General features: G+C 34.8%; 1 protein-coding gene across 5 annotated transcripts in view; it reads right to left on the bottom strand.

Moving 5' to 3' along the window:
• Window positions 1-21,165, bottom strand: part of ZNF385B (zinc finger protein 385B) — a 295,165-nt gene that overhangs the window by 30,207 nt on the left and 243,793 nt on the right. For all 5 annotated transcript variants that reach the window (XM_063097001.1, XM_063096993.1, XM_063097018.1 and 2 more), the window contains exon 5: window positions 548-710. In XM_063097001.1, coding sequence (XP_062953071.1) covers window positions 548-710 — 163 coding nt within the window. The remainder of the gene's footprint in view (window positions 1-547; window positions 711-21,165) is intronic.

Raw genomic sequence — 21,165 nt, forward strand, 5'->3', positions numbered from 1 at the left:
TTACAAAATCAAAATACATTATTATTAAATGTCTTTCTAGGTTCATTCAAGAATGCCACTGTCTTAGAAAACTTCATCCTTTTGCCCCTCAACTCCCCTTTACTGGGGTAAGAGAATGCAAAAACATTTATTATAAACAAGCTTGAGAAATTCCTTCCCTAAAAAGTCTATGGTAAAAACCAAGCATAAAAGGAATAGGAAGAAATAATAATTAACTCAGTATTTTAGATCCCTTTCCTGAATTTTTTCTAAACACATTTTGACCTCTACTTAGTTTCATGCATATCCACACACACATATATATACACACGCATATTTATATATACACATATACACTTAAATGTATATATTTAACAACATGGAATGACAACATATCAAATGCTTAGATTCCATGCAAACACATAATCCTTCCTGTGAAGGAAACATATTAGTATTACAAAAACAAATCATAGAGAGTAACATGCAACACCTGAGGAGAGAAAAATAGGGTGGGGGCAGGGGAACAGGAGGAACACAAAGAATGTAAAGAACGAAAAGTGTCATTGACCTGATTTGTCAGAGCTGTTGCCTGTGATTGGAGTGATGGAGCAGCTGGGATTAGCCTTTGCGCTGTCCTTGGAAGAAACCATTTTGGGTTTATTTTTCGTTGCCTCTAGTGCTTTGACCTTCTTGGCATGTTTACTTCCTTTGTAGTGGGCCTCGGCCTGGCTCTACAAAGGAGAACAAATCAGGCTCATTTTTTGCTACTTACAAACACCACAATGGATGATCATGCAGGAAAAAAATACATTCAATCATAGGCACCACAGACATTTACAACTCAGCACTTGACTACGTTTTCAGCATTTAATGAAGTGGTAGACCAGTATCTAAGAGGTTTTAGCATATCATAAATTTCTGTATTATACAGAGGAGCTGAGTCTTTAAAAAACCAGACATTAAATGAGAGGACAACGGGCTTAGGGCAAAATTGTGATGAAGGTGAGCTTTGTCATCGGTGTCCTCCAATCACTGCCCACTGGTGTTACTCTTCAAACATTTGGCTGGCAGCAGTGGCTTTGAGTGTCCTACCCATGCATGAAGGCATGACTGTCCACAACCCTTTCCCTTCAGCTTAAAACCTGTCTGCCCTGCATCTGCTTTCTTCTGGGCTCTGCTCTGAGACCAACTGGTGTGACCAAACAACACGTTAATAGATGCTATTGAATGGAAATGACACTCCATTCTGGAGACTTCTCCATGTGCTTCATGCATCATTTTGATGATTCCAGTTCCAAGAACAGATAATATAATCCTCAAAAGAGGTAGAGACAATCCTTGCTTCTGATCTCAGCTGTGATTCTGAAGTCAAAGCAGTCATTTTTACGGTCAGTTATACACCAAAGCATATGCAGAACTGTGACCGTAATACTAGATCTTAAAAAGAAAAAAGGACAAGACAAAAGAAAAAAACCCAAATTACAACAAACCTAGAAAACATTTAGTCAATTTACTGACATTTGGAAAATGCCCCTCTGCTAACAACAAGGCTTTTATCTTTTTGGCATCTAGTACTAATGTACACATTAACAAAATAACCTAAGTATATTTATTTGAATTTCATCTTGAACAGACTCTGAGAAAATATAAACATGAATTTAGTAAAACAAAACCAAAAAACTGAAAAAACAAAAAAAACCCCAAGACATATATGGTATATTAGCTTAGCTAAAAAGTGAAATGGATACCAAATCTCATAAAACATAACGAGTTCTTGTTAGAGGATTTCTAAAATAATATTCTAAATAACTTTTTTTAAACATTGGTTTTCTCTATATACCTGTATATATTTATATAAACTTTTCCATTTATTTTCCTCAGCAAATGGAATGCAGGTGATAGGGGTGTGTGTGTGTGTGTGTGTGTGTGTGTGTGTGTGTGTGTAGGTAGATAGAAATGACAGTGGACAGAACAGGCTCTCTGTCCTTAGGGGCCAGTGAGGCTTCACACATACGGGAGGTAGCGAGTGTGATGCAGAACTATATACACACACGAGGGTGAGCTAAAATAGCAAAACATAAATATTATGGGAGACACTAAACAAGAAAAGGGACCAGAGAGAAGTGACTTTAATAAAGACTTCCTAAAATTGGTAACTTTTGATTTGAGATTTGAAAAAAGGGATACATATGAATTGGTAGAGAAAAGTACACTTCTGGTGGGAGGATTGAGGCCTAAGGAAAAAACCGAAGCTGGAGTGGTGGAAAGGTGAGAGTGTGGCTGGAGAGGGGCTTGTTTAAGCCTCTTGCTAGAACGTCTTCAACACGAGGCTGAGGAAAGTAGATGTGTGGCTACGGGGAGTAGGACACACCTGAGATGAGAGGCATGATGATATGAATTTCAGACAGGGAGGATTTCTACAACAGCTATTTATTACATGTTTGTTGACTGAATATAAGAGAAAAGAGATGATCCAGACAGGAAGGCAGCAGGGAGAATACATGATTCTTTTGGTACTGTTAAAGTCACGGATAGAGAATATGACTATAATAAAACATCCTAATTATAGTAATATCATTGATTTTTGAAGCCTTGGTTATTATCAGTCCTGCTCCTGCCCTTTCCTTAAGTGGAATCACTTCACTGCTAACTATTAAATACAAAGCACTCTTCCAACATGCCACAGTCACACTAAGCGACCTAAGGCTAATTTTCATGTGTTTTGGAGTACTTCTTCCAACTTCCCAGTGTGTTTCACTCCAGCTTACCAGAAACATGTTGCTTTGCTATCTTTGAACATCTTCCCATACCTGGTTCAGCAGAACTGGTGATGGTGAACACGATTTCAATGCCAGCATCACTTCCAGATCTTGGTAGGGTGTAAACTCAATTTACCCTGAGCTCATAAATGATGCTGATGAAATTGTTCATGTCAAACATTATGTCTGATGCAACCATAAGCGTTAAGAGTAATGCAGTGAGTTAAACATCACACTCATGTATTCACTGCCCCATCTGAGCAGGAGCTTGATGAGAGATTTATGTCACACTCTGTTTTTCAGTGTTCCTTGATTCTTCTGTATTATTTCTTGTGGGGTGGTAGGCAGTTAGAAAAACAATATATTGCCTAGTAGTACTATAGTCTAGGGATAGGTCTAGTTCTGTATTACAACTCAAGATATGTTGGTGATTTTCCTAACATGTAACCCAAATCACCCAAGGTCAATAGCCATGTACTGACTATACACAGTCCCTAGCTTCCTCAATATCTTTTCCTAAATACCTTTTTAGGTCTTCATTGATTTATCAATGCTCTTACTTGGTTTGCTCAAGGACTTCTAATGTTGTTCTCTGACTTTCAAGTCAAAAAAAAAAAGAAAAATCCCAAGGAAGGAGAAAGTGTAACATTTTAAGTCCTTTACTTATTATCAACCAAGATTGAATCCATCTAATATAGTTGGGTGATTTTAAAGTAAGAAAATATACAAATAAAAATTTAAAAATTGATAATGTGAAGTAATAATAATGACTAATATGATTGAGCACTGTTCAGGCACAGTTCTAAGTGCACTGCATGTATTAGCTCATTTAATCCTCATAATATCCTTTGAGATTGGTACCATTATTAGCCAGCACTTCACAAATGGGAAACTGGCCATAGAGAAGTTAAACAACTTATCAAAAGTCACACAGGTAGGTGTAGAAGCCATTTAGCAGTTATGAAATGCTTACACATATATCCCTATTTAGTTATACACCCATGCATTATATGTACACATACCAACACTAGGTTAACATTATAATTTTATTAGAAGTGAAAAATTACACACAAAGAAAGCAACACTGCTTTTAATGACTCAGTGACGGATTATAAAACTTATTGCTATAGAAATTTCTATGCATGGAAATACTTAATTTATGGGAAATATACTAGCATAATATATTAGGCCTGATTCTTTTGATGAGCGGCTAAGAAAGCCCAAATTTTTAGGTATATAATAATTTCTAAATGATACCAGAAGACTTCCTACAAACTCATCTTTCCAAATACACTAAGTAGCACAGTTACTTTAGTGTCCTTTGGCTCAAGAAACATGGTTCTCTAAATAAAACCTTCCAGTACAAGATAAGGGAAGTGTCATTTCCTTATTGCTACTGCCTGGCATCACTGCAGAAAGTTAACAGCATCAGTTAGCACTTGGGATAAAGATCCAGCTAAATGACCCCTCACTGGATGCCAAGATGGAAATAACTCTCTGCAGCTAAGTTCTCTTTAAATTTGGGGGCATGGAGAGAAGTGCAACAAGGGTTCTTACCTTTCACTGACTGTCGTTTGTGAAAAAAGGAATGGAAGATTATAGAACAAAGACCGAGTGGCAAGCACCACTCACATTTGGCATCTTCCAACTTTCCTGTGGTATTCTTGGTAGTGGAACTTTGCTATCCTCACTACTGTATCTGAGACAGTGTCAACAGCTTCTAAATTCTGGGCAAATCTTCAAGTGAAACTGAGACACTGTTAAGCAGCAGCAAGATCAACCTGACTTCATTATCGAGGAATCTCCTTAACTGAGGAGTGAAAAAAACAAGGATAAGAGCCAGAACACCCATGAACTAGGCAACACAATCAAGCCCGATCAACAGTGGCTCTTGGATCACTTCTAAAAGACTAGGTTGGCTGAGCTGACTTACTTTATACCCCAATGACTAATCAGCAGACACATGTATGTCTAGCACTAATGGCCTGCCTTGTGCTTCCCCTCCTAAAGTGCTGCTGTGTCTCTAACTGGCAGCGACCCAAGAAACCTCTTGACAAGAATTGGCAGAATTAGAAAGAGTTAACCGAGCCACCATATTGATATCTACATAAGAATTCATCGAAACCTACATTCTTCTCACAAGGCCACTTCAGTAGCTGCCTGACCACCACTGGTAGAGGAATAGCTTTGACAGGAAATGACACCCTGGAAATTTTTTTTTCCATTAATCACTTTTGTTACTGAATTCCTTCACTTTCCTAAATCCTCTACATCTCTCAGGACTGGTCCAAACAAAAATATTAAGAATGAAATAATGTACTGCTTTAAAAAGAAAAATGTAACAAAGTATTCTTAATGAAAAATTCTAAAATTCACTTTTCTCTCATTTCTGGTTTTCACCTTATTTCTAAGGACCTCAGAGAGATGGCTGTTCCCTTGATTAAAGAGGGTGCATCTTTAAAACTACTGGCATCTCTTTTTTTTTTTTTTTTGAGACATTATATCTCAATGTGTTAAGCATTGTTACCAAGAAAAATCGCAGAGGCCAGTTAATTTTCAGAAAAATCCCTATACACTAAAATGCCAAATAAAACACATAATAAAATATATGCCAAATGAACTACCAAGAACGGGCTAAACTAACAAGGAGGAAATTTCATTATTTATTCTACAAAGAATTATTTAGCACCTGCCATGTGCTAGACATTGGGAAAGATTAAAAACAAAGACTCCTACTTGCTAGATTCGTGGTTGGAAGAAAAGACAGGCATACAAATAACTATAATCCAAAGCTGAAAGTGGAATTAGAAATTGGGAGGTACAGAGAGAAAGCATTATGGGGGTCAGAGGAGAGGTAAACATCTTCAGATTGGAGGAGATCATGGAAGCTTCATGAAAAGGGGGCATCAGAGCTAAGCCCTGCACCAGGTTCAGGGCTCTAAAGTGGCAACGTGGAGGGGGAAGGTATTTTGGAAAAAGGGAACAGCATGTGCTAGGGCACTGAGTCCTGGGCACATCTGCTTTTCAGCTTCACTAGAATACAGAGCTATAAAGAGAATGACAGAGAAAGGCTGCCACATTGTGCTACCTTGAAAATGATGATCCTCTGCAAAATGGAAAGCATATCATAGTGTTTTACAAATAAAATTCAAATATTCTATATTCAGGCATTTTATATAGAAATGATTATGACATAAGATGCTATTTTTACATCACAGATTTAATCCTCTGCCCCAAACTATGATCCCATATTAAAGCAATTAAATTATTTATATTGACGCTTTAATAATTATTTGAGATAAAAGCATGACACTTAAAATACAGTTAAAATATATTAAGTAACAAACTAGGGATTACTGAGTAACAGCTAAATAATTACTTGTATCTTTGCTTTAAGAGAAAACTTTTTTACTATTAAAATACTTTTTGCAGATACTTGTTGATTGATAAGATCGCACACTCTCAGAGACAAAGCTACAATATAAAAAACATAAGATACACCCAAGAGAAAGGCTTACTTAATCTAAAGATTGTTAGTAAGTCTTTCTGCTGATATTTGCAATTGTAAGGCCTGCAATATCAGTAAGGACATACTACTGGCTTTGATATTCACTTCATTCAATCCTCCTCTATTGGGATCTGTTGAAAACAAAGTCCAGACAATATTACAACCATTATGAGCTTTTCAGCTTAAAAAGACACAATATCTTTGCTAATTTCTAATTTATATCTGGTGAAACACTACCAGTTGCTATGGCCTCTCCAGGGCTGCCACATTGCATAACTCTGAGGGCACGATTCTCATATAGTTCAACATGAGTGGTATCCTCTAAATGGTGCCAAGCTGGAGTTCCACCTATGACATTCTTTTTTTTATTGGTTTTATAGTATACATGTAAAAAACCCCATCAACTCCAATATTTATTACAAAAAAGAAAAATAGTGCCTCTGTAGGAAGGAAATGATGTATACTCTACACTCCTAAATCTCTTTGGGCCCAATTTAGATATGTCAAATATTATAAGACAGAAGTAGAGTTTTTGGATTATAGCTGTTTTAAAAGGTCACTATTTGAATACATGAACATTACATATATATTCATTCACATTATCAAAAAATTTCAATGTAGGCAAGTTAATTCATTCTTAAAACACTAAGATCTTTAGTGGGCTTCAAGTTAATTTTTAAATGCAACCTATTAGTTAGCTAAAAAACTTGATGTTCATGTTTCTGGTGCATAATTAACTTGTGGAATTATTTTACACATTAAAACATGGAGAAGCTATAAATGGACCGAATAACTGACAGAATTTACATACTGAATTAGAAAGACACTGCAGTTTGAGTTAAAAATCAGCTGGAATATAGTAAAAAAGTGCCTTTTAAAAAAAGAACTTTAAAAAATAAATAAAATGGTTTCTTATAGAATTCCAAGTAAACAAATGTTTGCCTCATTTTCCCAGTGAGTTTTATATTTCACTTTCAATTATTCAAAGGTAGATTATCACTTTTAGTTGATTCCCGGCAATTCAAGCTTCTTCCCCTGGATATCCAACTACAGCCTTTAGGGAAGAGAACTGCAGGGCATTAGAGAGACGATTACAGGGCTGCGTCAGCTGTTCTCAAATCCTTTCATTAGTTCGATTCTGCTCTCTCTTTCCTCCAGTTCTCTCTTTTATTTCAGATTAGGCCAAAATTACAAATGATGTACTTTTAAAAAACAAGTTTATCATATAAATGTGTCAAGGTAACGTTCATCTCAGAGGATTAATTTATAGATTCTATTCATAAATACTGCAAATTTTAGAGATTGTATTTTGAAAAAGATTTCCTCCCCACCAACCTAATGAAAGTAGGTTTATGTGAATTTTTTCAACATAAATAATGGGTAATAAAATAATTTTTATTTCATGTCACAATTTCTTTACCACCATCACAATTTACTTAAGAATTCAGCAAGAAGTATCTGAGATGCTTACCCTAAGAAAAAGACCGCTTAACTCTCCATTTCACATTACATTACAATTTTGCAATTTTTGAAAGGTATATTTACTTTCTGTTCTAGATTGGGGGTCAACATCTCAGTCAATTTAATGAAAAATGTGTATGTAAACTCCTAGTATGTGCACTAGAGTCTAACTGAGGCAAGATGAAGTAAATGAATTCTGATGAAACTGGCCCTTCACCACTCTCTCAAATCATGAAGGGAGCAATCATGAACTCTGCAAAGAATCCACTTGATAAACTGTATTTGGGAACACGAGTGCCTGTACACTAACATAATCTGGAATATGGAATAATGGAAACCTTCATAAAAATTTATAAAAATGTCTAATTTTCTCAAAGAATAATTCATATAGGGACCTAAACTTCTAGAACTTCTAGCCTTAGAATTTTTATGAAACACATGGATATTATCTTTTATTTTCATAATACAATACAAAATCTTAAGGATTTATAAATAAATACTTAATATTCTTGAGTCATTTATTTTATGATTTCCCCAAAAGTATTTAAAACTGGAAAGAAATTATCCACCTCTCTCAAAATAATTCCATGTTTCATATTAACCTGAGAAATTTTAGTTTTCAGCTACATTGAAATATAAAGAAGGGTATCTCAGAGTCTGTAGTGATATCACAGTTACAATTCCAAGTTGCTACCATGTTTGAGAGTGCTGACATCATTCACTAGGGAAATGGATTGCTCTTGTGTGTTTCATAAGAGTGGTTTTTGCTACTCAATGGTAAGTAATGCAATATAATTCAAGTTTACGCATTAAAGCTGTGACTTTACAGCTAACTAATTCAAGCCTTCTGATGGTCTAATTCAAGCTTCCACACATTAATTTTTAATCAATCCAGAAGGTATTACACTTAATTCCATTTCCATATTAAAGAAATTTACAAATGATACAAAATAAATCTGAAATTAGAATTTGCATGTGTCTCCTTATGTTTGATGAATAACATGCTAAATGTAGACGAAAGTGGCAAAGTAGCTTTGAAAGTGCAATGCTCCGAAAATCTGTTGAACAATAGCTTTAGTAATATTTTACATATTTTAATACATTATTTATTTATCATTACTCATTTGAAAACCTGTGTTGCAAAATAAGTTTTTGTTAAATTCATATTCCAAAGCCCTAAACCAATTATTAAAACCCAGCAGACATTTCATAACTCAAAATTAAGTGAAATAAGCAATTGTAAAGATTAATACCATATACTTTTAAAGCATACAAACATAAGTAGGAGAGAATAATAAAACTACATCTTTAGTAGTTGCTTAGCTAACCTGAGTCATACTAAGGCTGTCTCTACGGTATAGTACCAGATTAAACTAGAAGTTTCATTCCAGATTAATCTGGTCAGTCTTTCTCACATATACAGGATTGGTTTACTGAAGGCAAAACAAAAACAAAAATGCCTATAACTTTGATTCATCCATAAAATCTGAAATATTTTAATGTATACGAGGGTACTTCAAAAAGTTCATGGAAAGTTTCATATTATCTTTTAATTCTATTTTTCCATGAACTTTTTGAAGTACCCTACTGTGTGTGTGTGTGTGTGTGTGTGTGTGTGTGTGTGTGTGTGTGTAGGGGGCAGAGTAAGGAAAATCTTCTGAAAGCAGGAATTTAACGGTGAAGGTCCTTTCATTCTTTCATGCAACAAATATTTATTGAATACCTATTATATTCCAGCCATCATTCCAAGTGTTGTGGGATACAGATTTAGTGAAACTTATATTCTAATATGGGGACATAGACAAAAAATTATAAATTTATATACATATTAGATAGCAAGTATTAAGTGATAAAGTGATATATCTATGAATATGTTAAGTAGCGATCTAAAAAATGTAAGGAGTAGTGAATGGGGTAGACTATGATGGTGTAGTGTGTCATTTTAGGTATCAAGGAAACTCTCTCTGTTGAGGGAGCATTTGCACAGAGACCTGAATGAATTGAGGGAGTTAACCAGGTAGAAACATATCTAGGAGAAGAGCATTTCAAGCCCAGGGACCAGCAAATGGCTATTGTACAGATTTTGACTTTTATGCTGAGTAGATGGGGAATCCCAGCAGTGTTTTAATCAAAGGAGTAATCTCATTTGACTTCTGTTTATTAAAGAGTCCTCCTGGTTGCTGTATGGAGAGCAAACTGTGAGTGTATGGTAGGGAGATTGGGGGTGAGGCAGAATAGAAGAGGAGGTTATCACAGTCATCTAGGCAAGAGATGAAAATCCCACTGAAGGATTGGAAAGGCCATCAAAAGCATGCTTTTCTTAACCAGTATTTATAGTCTGTGGCAGATCTTCAAACTCTGGATTTAAATCAACCACGATTTCTAAAGAATTTCATTTTTGTTCAGTTAGCTATTACTTTTGTTTCTTTTCAATATAAATTGTATTCTTGTCTAGGTAATACAATCACACAATTCAAAAGCATAGAAAAGTGTATACAGTGCTCTGTCTCTCAGAGTCAGCAAACAGTTGTTAGAGCACTTTCTTATATATCCTGCCAGAGAGAGTTTATATGCCTTTCAAGCAAATATATATATGTATACAGTCATCCCTTGCAATCCTCAGGGGGTTGGTTCCAGGACCCCTACAAATACCAAGATCCACAGATGCTCAAGTCCCTTATATAAAATGATGCAGTATTTTCATATAACATATGCATATCCTCCTGTATACTTTGAATCATCTGTAGATTACTTACAATATCGAATGCGATATAAATGCTTATACAGGTGTTGTGCAGTATTTTTTTTATTTTTATTATTTTTATTGTTGTACTGTTATTTTTTAATATCTTTGATCCCTGGCTGGCCAAATCCATAGATGCAGAACCCTTGGTTACGGAGGGCTGGCTGTGTATGTATTTTTCCTTTCTTCTATTTTTAGACAAATGCCTACATGCCACATATGCTGTTCTGCACTTTGCTTTTTCTATTTAGCAATAGATTTTAGAGATTTTGCATAATTTAAAAGTTTTCTTTTTAAAAAATGATTGTGTATATTTACTCAATTGTACGAATGAACCATAATTTACTTTGATAGTCCCTTATTGATGGATGTATAAGTTGTTTCCAAAGTTGTGCTATTAGCCATGGTGCAAAAATAGGCATTAGATGTTTAAAATGATTATTTTTTCACAACTGGAAATTTTGTTTTTTAGAAGGTATCTTTCTTGAATAAAACATACATTAAAAATTTTCCTAATTAGCATTTATACCCTAATTTGGGATTATGGATTTATTGTAGTTATGTGTCCTTCTAAGAATATTTCTGGGAATCAGGTAACAAAATGTGCCTCTCCCTCCCTCCCCCTGGCTTAAAAAATAGGGATGAAATCTTGGTGAGCAAAGTAAGAGCCTTCAGATGGGCCTTCAATGACAAAAAGGGTTTTAAAGACAGAGATACATATTCCCAGGAAGGAAAAAACTATGATAAGAAAAAGATGTCCAGAAAAACCAATTTATGTTTCGGGAAATGTGAATTACCCAGTTTGAGTGAAATGTGAGTGTGTGTAGAGTAAGAGTGGAAGAAAAGATTAGAAAGGCAAGTGCCATATTATTTAGGCTATAAATACTAGGTATTGGGAAGGTAGTTAACAAATAGCTTGCTTAATAGGTAGGTTAAGAAGCCACTGAGGGCTTTATCTCTAGTATAATCTGATAGCAATGAAGACCAGTAGGTTGAAGAAAAGAAAAGATGGGAGATAACTTGAAGGTTCCTACCATAGAAAGACAGGAAGTAATGGGCTCTTAAAGACACATATTTCAGATTTCAGGGGCATGATAAATCAAAAGCTGGGGCTTTTATAGAAAAGGAACTATTTCTCCTACTAAGGCAAATCTCTCCATCCAAAAACATGGTTCCTTCCCCCCCCCAGTGGCTATTGTTCCTTATATTTTTTTACATTTATATTCAATTCCTCTCTCTCCCAAACAAATCCTAACCATCAATGTTTAAACAAGCTCAGATATTCCTAACCCAAAATAAACCATCCCTCAACTCACATTCACCCCTAGCTTTTCATCCTATCACTTTGCTCCCTTTCACAGACTAATGTGTTAATGTAACTGTATGCAAGCCTCTACTTTTCTCTCCTCTAATCTAGTCTATGTCAATCCACCAAAACAGGCATCACCAAGATATCAATGACCTAAATCCTAAAACCAAGAACATCTTTTATTCCTCAACTTGCTTGAGTATTCAGGCCCAGAGGATCCCACTGACGTTTTGATCTTAGCTTCTTTTTTGGAAGATATTTTTTCCCAGGTTGATTTTTTTCCCACCTTTATTTCAGAGCCATTTTCAGGCTCACCTTCCTCCCTAGTCATTTAAAGTTGACATATTCCAAGTCTCGGTCTTAAGCCTTGTTGTCTTCTCACTCCAAACTTTCCAATCCACTCCTTAGTCAATCTTACCCATACTACAACTTCCATTACCACCTCTACAACAGCCTCTCTCTGAGCTCCAGATGAACAATATCCACTTAGATATATCAAAGCATCTTAAACATAAGTTCAAAACCAAATTCACGGTATCCTTTATCTCTGCTTTCCTGCCCAAACTACCTAGTTCTTTTCCAGCATTGCTTTTCTGTCAACAGCATCACCAAATGCTATTGGAAAGAATCAAATCAGGGATCATCCTCATTGTCACACTTGACCTCTACCCCCACATTCAACCAATCACCAAGTCCTAGAGATTTTGCCTTCTAAATATTTCTCTAATCAGGCTGATTCTTTACATCTCTACCACAACCACCTTGGTCCAAACTGCCATCATCTTTTGCCTGGACTACTACAACAGCCTCCTTAGTGATCATGCAAAGGCCCCTTTTCACTCCCTTAAAATCTGTTCTCAACATGGAGGCCAGAGTGATATTTTCAAAATACAAATCTGATCATGCCATTCTTCTGCTTAAAATCTGAAATGCCTTTTCACTGTTCTTGGCTTAAAACCTAAAATCATCATATTTGAGACCTGAGTGGCATATTCCCTACCTACCTCTAGTTTCATTTGGTGGTAGGCTCTTTGTTGTTCTCCAAGGAACAAAAAGACAGTGTGGCTGGAGTATAAGCATTGTGCTATCCTTTTGCACATGCCTAGAATACAGTCCCTTCTCTCTTTTCCTAGTTAATTCTTATTCATCCTTTACAACCCAGCACACACATTCCCTCCTTAGGAAGCCTTCCATGATCCCCCAGACTAGGTCACATCCTAACTCTTTAGATTCTTCCCTTCATAGCACTTCTCACAATTTAAAGTTAATTATTAATTTATTTAATCATTTCATTAATGTCTATCTTCTCCCACCAGACAATAACCTTCATTAAGGTTTATACCTGTAAGATTTTTGGTCTTCACTGTATTTTTTGCACTTAGCAGATTGCCTGAAATGTTCTAGGCATTTAATAAGTACTGATTACATGAATGAATGCATAAATAAATAAATGGAGGAAGAATCTTTATTATTTGGCAATAGAATTAAAGTGAGAGTAGAGAAAGAAAACATAACTAGAGTTGATTTTAAATGTTTCAGACCCAAACAGCAGGGAAAATGGCCAAATGAATAGCAAAAAGGTTTAATTATGGTAGATGGGGATATTTTGCAGAAGGAAATGAAGATTCAGTTTGGGCATCTTCTGTTTAGGCTGCTAATGGGAATACAGTGGAGCGGTTCAACAAATGATTAGAAATACAAGTGGTAGTTGAAGAAAGTGGCTGGAGCTGGAGACAACCATTTGGGAACCACATGATAAGATGGTGGATGAAACTCTGGGGATGGACGAGGTTCCCAAATCTGTCTGAGAAAAGAATCTTGAGAAACAGCTATATTTAATAGGTAGGATGAGGATGAAAACTCAGCACAGTATACAAGAACAGGGCCACCAGAAAAGTTGGATAAACAATAGAGAAGAAAGACACAGAGGCCAAGGGAAGTAAACATTTCGAATGAATTAATTTAAAAATACATACACACAAGTATCAAGGATGAACTACAGTCTTATTGAAGTAAAATAACATCTTAAGTACTAAAATACTTTTCTGTGATTTCAAAGCACCTCATAAAATAACTGGAAAATTGCATAGTATGAGATCCTCATGTCCTGAAAGAATATTTGATAATATTGCACAGAAAATGTAGTAGTAGCCATGTTTGTGTGAAATAAAGGGCCTATTTATAGCTGCTGCTCCAAAGAAAATTATGGTGCCTTGCCCATCATTTTGAAGAGTTGAAGAAAACAGAGCCCTAGTATAAACACATGGCTTTTTGGCTGCAAACACCTTTTTGGCTGCAAACACAATGTCAGGGTATAAAACTTACTCTAAATTCAATAATGAAAATAGTGAAAAATATCTACCATTTATTGTTTGTTGTGTACCAGATGCAGTGCTAAGTACTTTACGTGCAGTATCTCATTGAAGCCATAAAACTGTAAGGCAAGTATTTGCCTGAGTTTACAGAGGCTCTGAAATGTTAATTTCCCAATATCACACTGCCAGAAACGGAAGATCCTGCATTCAAGCCCAGGATTAAAATATTGGGCTCTTAACCGCTACATCACAGGGCCCTGAAGCAGTCCCCAAGCCCAGGTCCAAACAGCCCTCACAGTGGAGGATCCAAAACAGAACAGACTCATCTCTTTTAGCCACTCCGGTAAAAGATGATCTTCATCTCCTTAGAATGATCTGGAGGTGAAAACAGGTTTGAGGATGTGATCTTTAAGGCCATATAAGGTATAGTTTTCATTATAGAGAATGAATTTTGTAATTCTCAACCAATCCTTAGGTTGTCATTAATTAAAGATCCCCTTTAGGATTATTCATTCATTCAAGAAGTATTTATGCTAAGGCAGCAGGGAGACAGCAATGGACAAAACAGACCCAGTCTCTGTCCTTATGGAACCAACAATGGAATCTCTGTGTGTGTGTGTGTGTGTGTAGGAAACAGATATAAAACACATAGTTACATAAAATAAAGATACCTTTACTAACTGTGATACATTTCATAAAGTTTACTGGGTATAATAAAATAATTATTACAGTGGGGCCAATTGAGATTATGGAGTCTAGAAAAACTCCTTTAAGCAAAAAATACCTAAGGTGAGACCTGAAAGAGGAGTATGAACTAGACCAGCAGGGGGGGCAGAAAAGGCTTAGCAGATTTATGGAAAAGAACAGAAACCACTGTGGCTAAGGATGGCAGCAATGGGGCAAGGGGCAAGAAGTGGACTAGGGATGTGTATAACTGGTTAGGAACCTGAACTTTGAGGATGCTCAACGACTAACAGTGAAAATTCTGGTATCAAAGGTGGCCATAATCAAATGAGTACTTCCTGCTTCCACTAGATTCCTGACTTATTTTTGCATGGATCACACACACACACCATAAAAGAAATAGCCATGGGCACCAATTGATGACACAGTCTATTGAACTATGACTGGAAGTAGTGGACTGAAGTGAGGGTCACTGGCTGTATGATTTTTGAGGTCTGGCTGTTTGACCGGTCTCAGTGTGGAGCAATCAAATTCACAAAAGACCAACAGCTCAATTACTAGAAAAACAATTCTTATGTATAATGGTTCAATCACTTGTCTATCAAGATAACCTCAGATCAGAACACGTAATCAGTGATTTGTTAATAATTCAGCTAATTTGTTCAGTGTAGATGACTAAATTGGATAATTTAGACCTCGAAAAGTCTGTTTGGCCTGATATATGAATCTAGATATTACCAGAGTTAAACACTTGACCTGAAAGACTTTCAGAGAAAAGTTAACCAAGTGACAAAAAAATATTCATTTTCTTTAAAAAATAGAATAGTATTAGATATTACTAAATGATTATAATTTCAGAAAAACTTCATTAGCACAGACTATTTTGAGTAAATGAAAATTGTATTTTTGGAAAAAAGTAGAACATTTTTGAAGAAATGCTGTTAGTTGCTAACTATTAGCTACAAGAGATTCTTAAGCAATTTGTTAAAATACATAAGAATTATTTAAAATTATATTACTACTGGTATTTTAATGAATGTCCTTAAGTGCTTATGTATGCTTAAAAAAATTGGTTCTAAATCTCTTGCCTTAACCTCCTTTGTGAGAATCATTTGCATTATCTTGAAGAAAGAATTTGGACCAAACAAAAATACAATTCTCCTGTACCTGAGTTATCACAAATCCCTAATTAATGAAGTCCAAATTAATAAAAATTTACCATATTTATAAAAAAGAAAATTGATGCAAAAGATAATTATTCAATGTCTAAATTCTAGGAAGCTAGCTTGAAAAGAATGTCTTTCGGATATTTGAATTTTGTATTTTTAAATCTACATCTTTAAACTCAGTAATTCTATTCTGGCATTTTACAAATACAGACATCCATCATTTTCCCAACATTTACAGATGTTAATGAATACCTCCTTCTGTGACCATCTGTGTAAATGTATAAACTACATCTTAAAAGGAGATTTTTGGTATTTTTAGTTTAAAAGTATATATAGGGCATTTTGTTGGCTTAAACAATTTAAATTACAAAACTATAACAAATGACTTAACTATTCCTTCAGTGAATCTAGCCTTTTCCATTCCTCTCAAGTGAAATAAGAAAAAGCCAATAAAAATCATGACACATAAGAATAAATTATCACATAAAAGGATTCCATAGGTGTCCTAATATAACATAGAATGTCATTTCATAACTCATAATATTGAATGTTATTTCTTTTCAGAGCAAAAACCAGGTAATCACTTTAAGCTGACCGTTTAGAGATAATGAAAGCTACTTTTCTGAGAACATTCAGTGGGCATTATGAAAAGATAAAAAGGAAACTATTTGGTGATTATAAGTCAGCACTATGTATCTCCCACGCTAAACGTAACATGTATTTAAAGCAGAACTGAAATTCCTATTAATTAAATAACAAATGTCCTTGGTGGCTGTGGGAGTGTCTGCCTCAGGTGCAGGAAATAAGGGATTGCATTGACTGTAGATAATTTAGAAACAATAATAAAACTGACTAAAAATCAGTTTGCTTTTTATTATCATTATGTGCTGGGAATTCTAAGCTACAGTAATAAAATACTCTTCCCTGAAAAAATATTTTTTGTTGATTTAAGTTCTAAGCAATTGCTATGGTTACAGTTGACTTTTAATAACATATGTAAACTTAAAATTAGCACATTTTTATTATTTATCTTTTAATTAACTACATGGAAGTTAATTTAGAGAACTTGTAGTTATACGAGAATACTTCAAAAAGTTCATAGAAAGATTTGTATTATCTCGTAATTCTATTTTTCCACACACTTTCGTAGTACCGTCATACAATAGAACTCACAATTCATAGTGACTCTCCTACACGTATTCATGTTAAGAGTAAGTTCTAATGGTTAGGAATCATTCAAACTCCTTTCAGATACAGTTTAAGTCTGCAAACCTGTACCATTTACATTCTTGCATTTCAATAGCTGATTTGAAATAAACAATGATAGCACAGTGATTAAAGACAAAGAAACAAAACTTGAGATAAGAAATCTCTCATTTTATATGACTACTTGGAAATTTTATTTGTGTTTTAAATTTAAGAATGAGATAGTTCCAACTGTGAGGTGTATTATTGCTTGGTTAATATAAATTTTAGGTCAGACATGAAATATTTTTTCATGAAATACTGAAATACTGGCTTTACCTAATATCTTTAAAACTAAAATGTATGTTTCTTTTAAAGTTATTATGTGCCTTAAAACTAAGAAACAAAGAAGAAAATAAAATGCTGCATCAGTGATACAACTTAGGTACCTAACCTCTATCTTTTGTATACTTTTTATTTTATTAAAATTCACTTATTTGTTACTGTATTGTTATTACTCATTACTGTGACAGACTAGTATGTAGGTATAAGTTTTTTCCTCATTTAAAAAATACATTAATATAATTAATAAGGATTAGTCATTTCCCCATTTCCCTTTTTTGTACTGTAATATTTAGTGGTATAGTATTGTATTCAGATTTTAATTTAAAAATTTCTGAGTTTCTCTTCTGGCACTGTTACCAGTCATGTAATTTCACAATTATTTCTGAAAATGCCTTGTACTAAAGAAGAGGGAGTGTTAAAAATGATCTGCAATGGGTGTCAGGTATGTTAGGTATACCACTGATAAAGTAATATAATTATTATTTATTAGAGCTAACACACACTTTTCAATGTGAAGGAAACACAAATTAATAAGAGTTGAATCATATTCTCAGGCCCCAAAGTGAGAACCTTAACAGAGCAGTGTATTCTTGGGAATCCTTGTTCGTCAAATCGGTTTTCTAAGTAGTGAATACAACACTTACTCTCCATGTGCCCTAGAATGCAGAACTAAAGCAGGAAACAAAACAAAATGAGTTTCTGTTTCTTTTCTTTTCTTTTTTAAAGATTTAGCTAAGATGAAATACTACTCACTAAAAGTGATGAAATCCTGGAACACCCTGCCAAAGAAAGCTGTGGAACATTCACCCTTCAAGAAGGAAAAATGTAGTCACCTGTCTTAAGTGACCATGGTTTCAGGTATGCAGACACCCAAAATTTTGCATAGTTTTAGGGGGTTCATGAACCCCCTGCATCCTATCCGTGGACCACATCCTTAACAAGCTCTATCTGTTTTAGTTCTAGTATTTTATAATTCTCCAATGCTCTCTCCCTCAAATCCTGACCATCTCTCAAGTCTTTCTCGGCTTTACCACCTCCTGGAAGGTTGTGCAAACCTGGAGGTAATACATGTGGAGAGCATCTAGAACATGGCCTGACAGAAGAGGAAGCATCCATCAAATTCTAACTTTCCATTCGTGATTATTCTAGCCCACGTGCTTTCTCCTCTCCTAAATTTATAGAACACTACAGTTAACATCATGCAGTGTTTCTAAGCATATTCGTTTTGTTTCCCCAGCTAGACAACCAGGTCTATGAGAGCATTTTTCATATCTTCCTTTCTACGCAGGAACTATTTTGACCTTCTTCTATCTCTGGCCAAGTTCACTGACTTTTTACTCTCCTTCAATAACTCATATTAGCCAGCTACACTATTTTGCCAGCACAGTCTTCCTAACCTGAAATTTTAGAAATTGGCTAAAGCAATACTTCCTTATAGCTGTCCTTTTCCCCTGCAAGCCATGCATTATAAAGTTCCTTGCAGCCAGTCAGACTTTCTCAAAAAACTGCTCTTTATGCTGACCTACCATATCTAAAGTTCTCTGGCCTCCAGGGCATAATGCTGTCACCCTATTCAAAGAGCTGCTTGAGAGATGAAAGTAGCTAAAAGGTACCTCTTGGGCGGAATGTTCTAAACTGTATGAAGTCAGCTACTTACTTAAAAGCAGCTGGAGTAGACAAGCTTATTTTTTGTTCCATCCAGGTTTTTTGTTTTTGTCTTACATAAATAATACTTTATCTCTTGTAAAGGTTGTGACAACTATAGCCAATTGCCCACTCAAGCATACAAAATAAAAGACAGGCTATGGGAAATCAAACATGTCCTAAATAAATCCTGAATATAAACTTTAACCAGTTACTAGTCATTTTGGAAATGTACAGGTGTTCAGTCTAGAAATGCTACATTATCTTAATTATATGTTGAATAATCTTTTAGCTGAAGAATCCCAATTCACAAAAATCGAGAGAAACATTATCTTATTGTTAAGTATTCCACAACCAATCTTAACTAAAAAAATTCATATGAAGTGAGAAAGGAAAACATACAAGCTCTCAACAATCTTTCCCCAACTCCCAAATGACAAGATGATTTTTAAATGAAAAAAAATCAACAAAATGACTTAAAAATCCATTCAGAAATAATTTTTGACTAGAAGAGTTACTTACATGGGGATTTTACACAGAAAAAAGACCCATAGTAATTTTTTTAAAAGTGTTATTTGATCAGCAAGCCAATATTTAATGAAATGTACCAAAGCTTGCAGTTTCAATGGTGCATCACAGATACTCAATGGTTTCCTGTTGAAAATGTATTCTGTTAAGTGGGGGTAGAGGTTTGTACTTTTCTTGTAACATATATATTTACTGTCCTTTACAACATCATATCAGGCTGATAATCCAACTTTGAATATTATTGAACACATATAAATAGCTTAAGAAACATGTCAGGTAAGGCATCTATGTATTTAAAGAAAAGCCAGAAAAATATTAAATTATGTTTACTGCATAATTTCCCTATTTGTTAAATATAGGATCTGATGCATCTTTATAAGTCATACTGCTCACTTTTTTTTAAACTTCACTTTTATCCTAGTCTTCTCTTTTTCAGTGATGAATTTAAAATCAGTCTTAAACTATCCAAATGCTCACTTAAAAAAAGGTAATTCTGAGAAAGACTGTGACATCTTTGAAATATTCTAGTGCTACTTTGGAAGCAAGTTTTTAAAAAATTTATTGAGTAACTCTTACATGCTTGAAAAAAGCTGACTAAACTTTGTTGAGAGCTCTGTTAAAAAGCAGCTATTGAACAAAACTTTTAACACAGTATGTCCCTACTTCCTATAATCACACTATATTTCTGTCACGTTGAAGCAAAAAAAGTTCATCATTTTGTCAGCTCTGTCTGCAAAGCAGAGAATTACCTCCCCAAACTCCTGAGATTTATGATTTTAATTACCTCCTATCTGCTTCACTACCCTCCAAACCTAAGAATCAATATAAATAGTCTTATTTATGGGAAAAATGTAAAAAGTTTGACAAAAGCAGACTATCATTTTCTAGATTTCCATTTGATGCTATTGATTTCTTCTATTTTCAGTACCATTTTTTTCTTGACAGAATCAGTTGGTTTTTCAAACTTACAATATTATTCATTTATCTAATAATCGTACTGCTTAACAGCAGATGTAAACTTCACAACTAGCGTTTTTCAGTTCCCAACCCAATAATGAGATTATTATCACTATGATATCTCTTTATTTAATCATCTGCTGCAGACTTCAGTTTAAGCGTGACTTTCTCTAAACACCCTTTATCGTAGATTCACTTTTTGGTGAGGATCAACTTCCATGGCTTATTTTATCTTTGAATGGGAGACCATTATTAGCATAGGTGAAACCAAACAGCATAAGCACCAGTGTTCTTGAACACACACATACATATACACATAACATACATAATTGCATATATGTACTTAATATACAATTAAATAAATATAAGTGTGGCATAAATTTATATACTAAAGGAGCGCATATCTATCCCTAGGGTTTTCAAGTGAAATAGAGCAGATGTGTTTGGACAGCAGGCAGTGATTGTGTGTGTGTGTGTGTGTGTGTGTGTGTGTGTGTGTGTGTGTGTGTGTGTGTGTGTGTGTGTGTGTGTGTGTGAACACACACATATATATATGAGGGAGGGAACAGTTTATCTGTG

The sequence above is a fragment of the Cynocephalus volans genome, chromosome 1, assembly GCF_027409185.1.
Source record: "Cynocephalus volans isolate mCynVol1 chromosome 1, mCynVol1.pri, whole genome shotgun sequence".
Taxonomy (NCBI): Eukaryota; Metazoa; Chordata; class Mammalia; order Dermoptera; family Cynocephalidae; genus Cynocephalus; species Cynocephalus volans.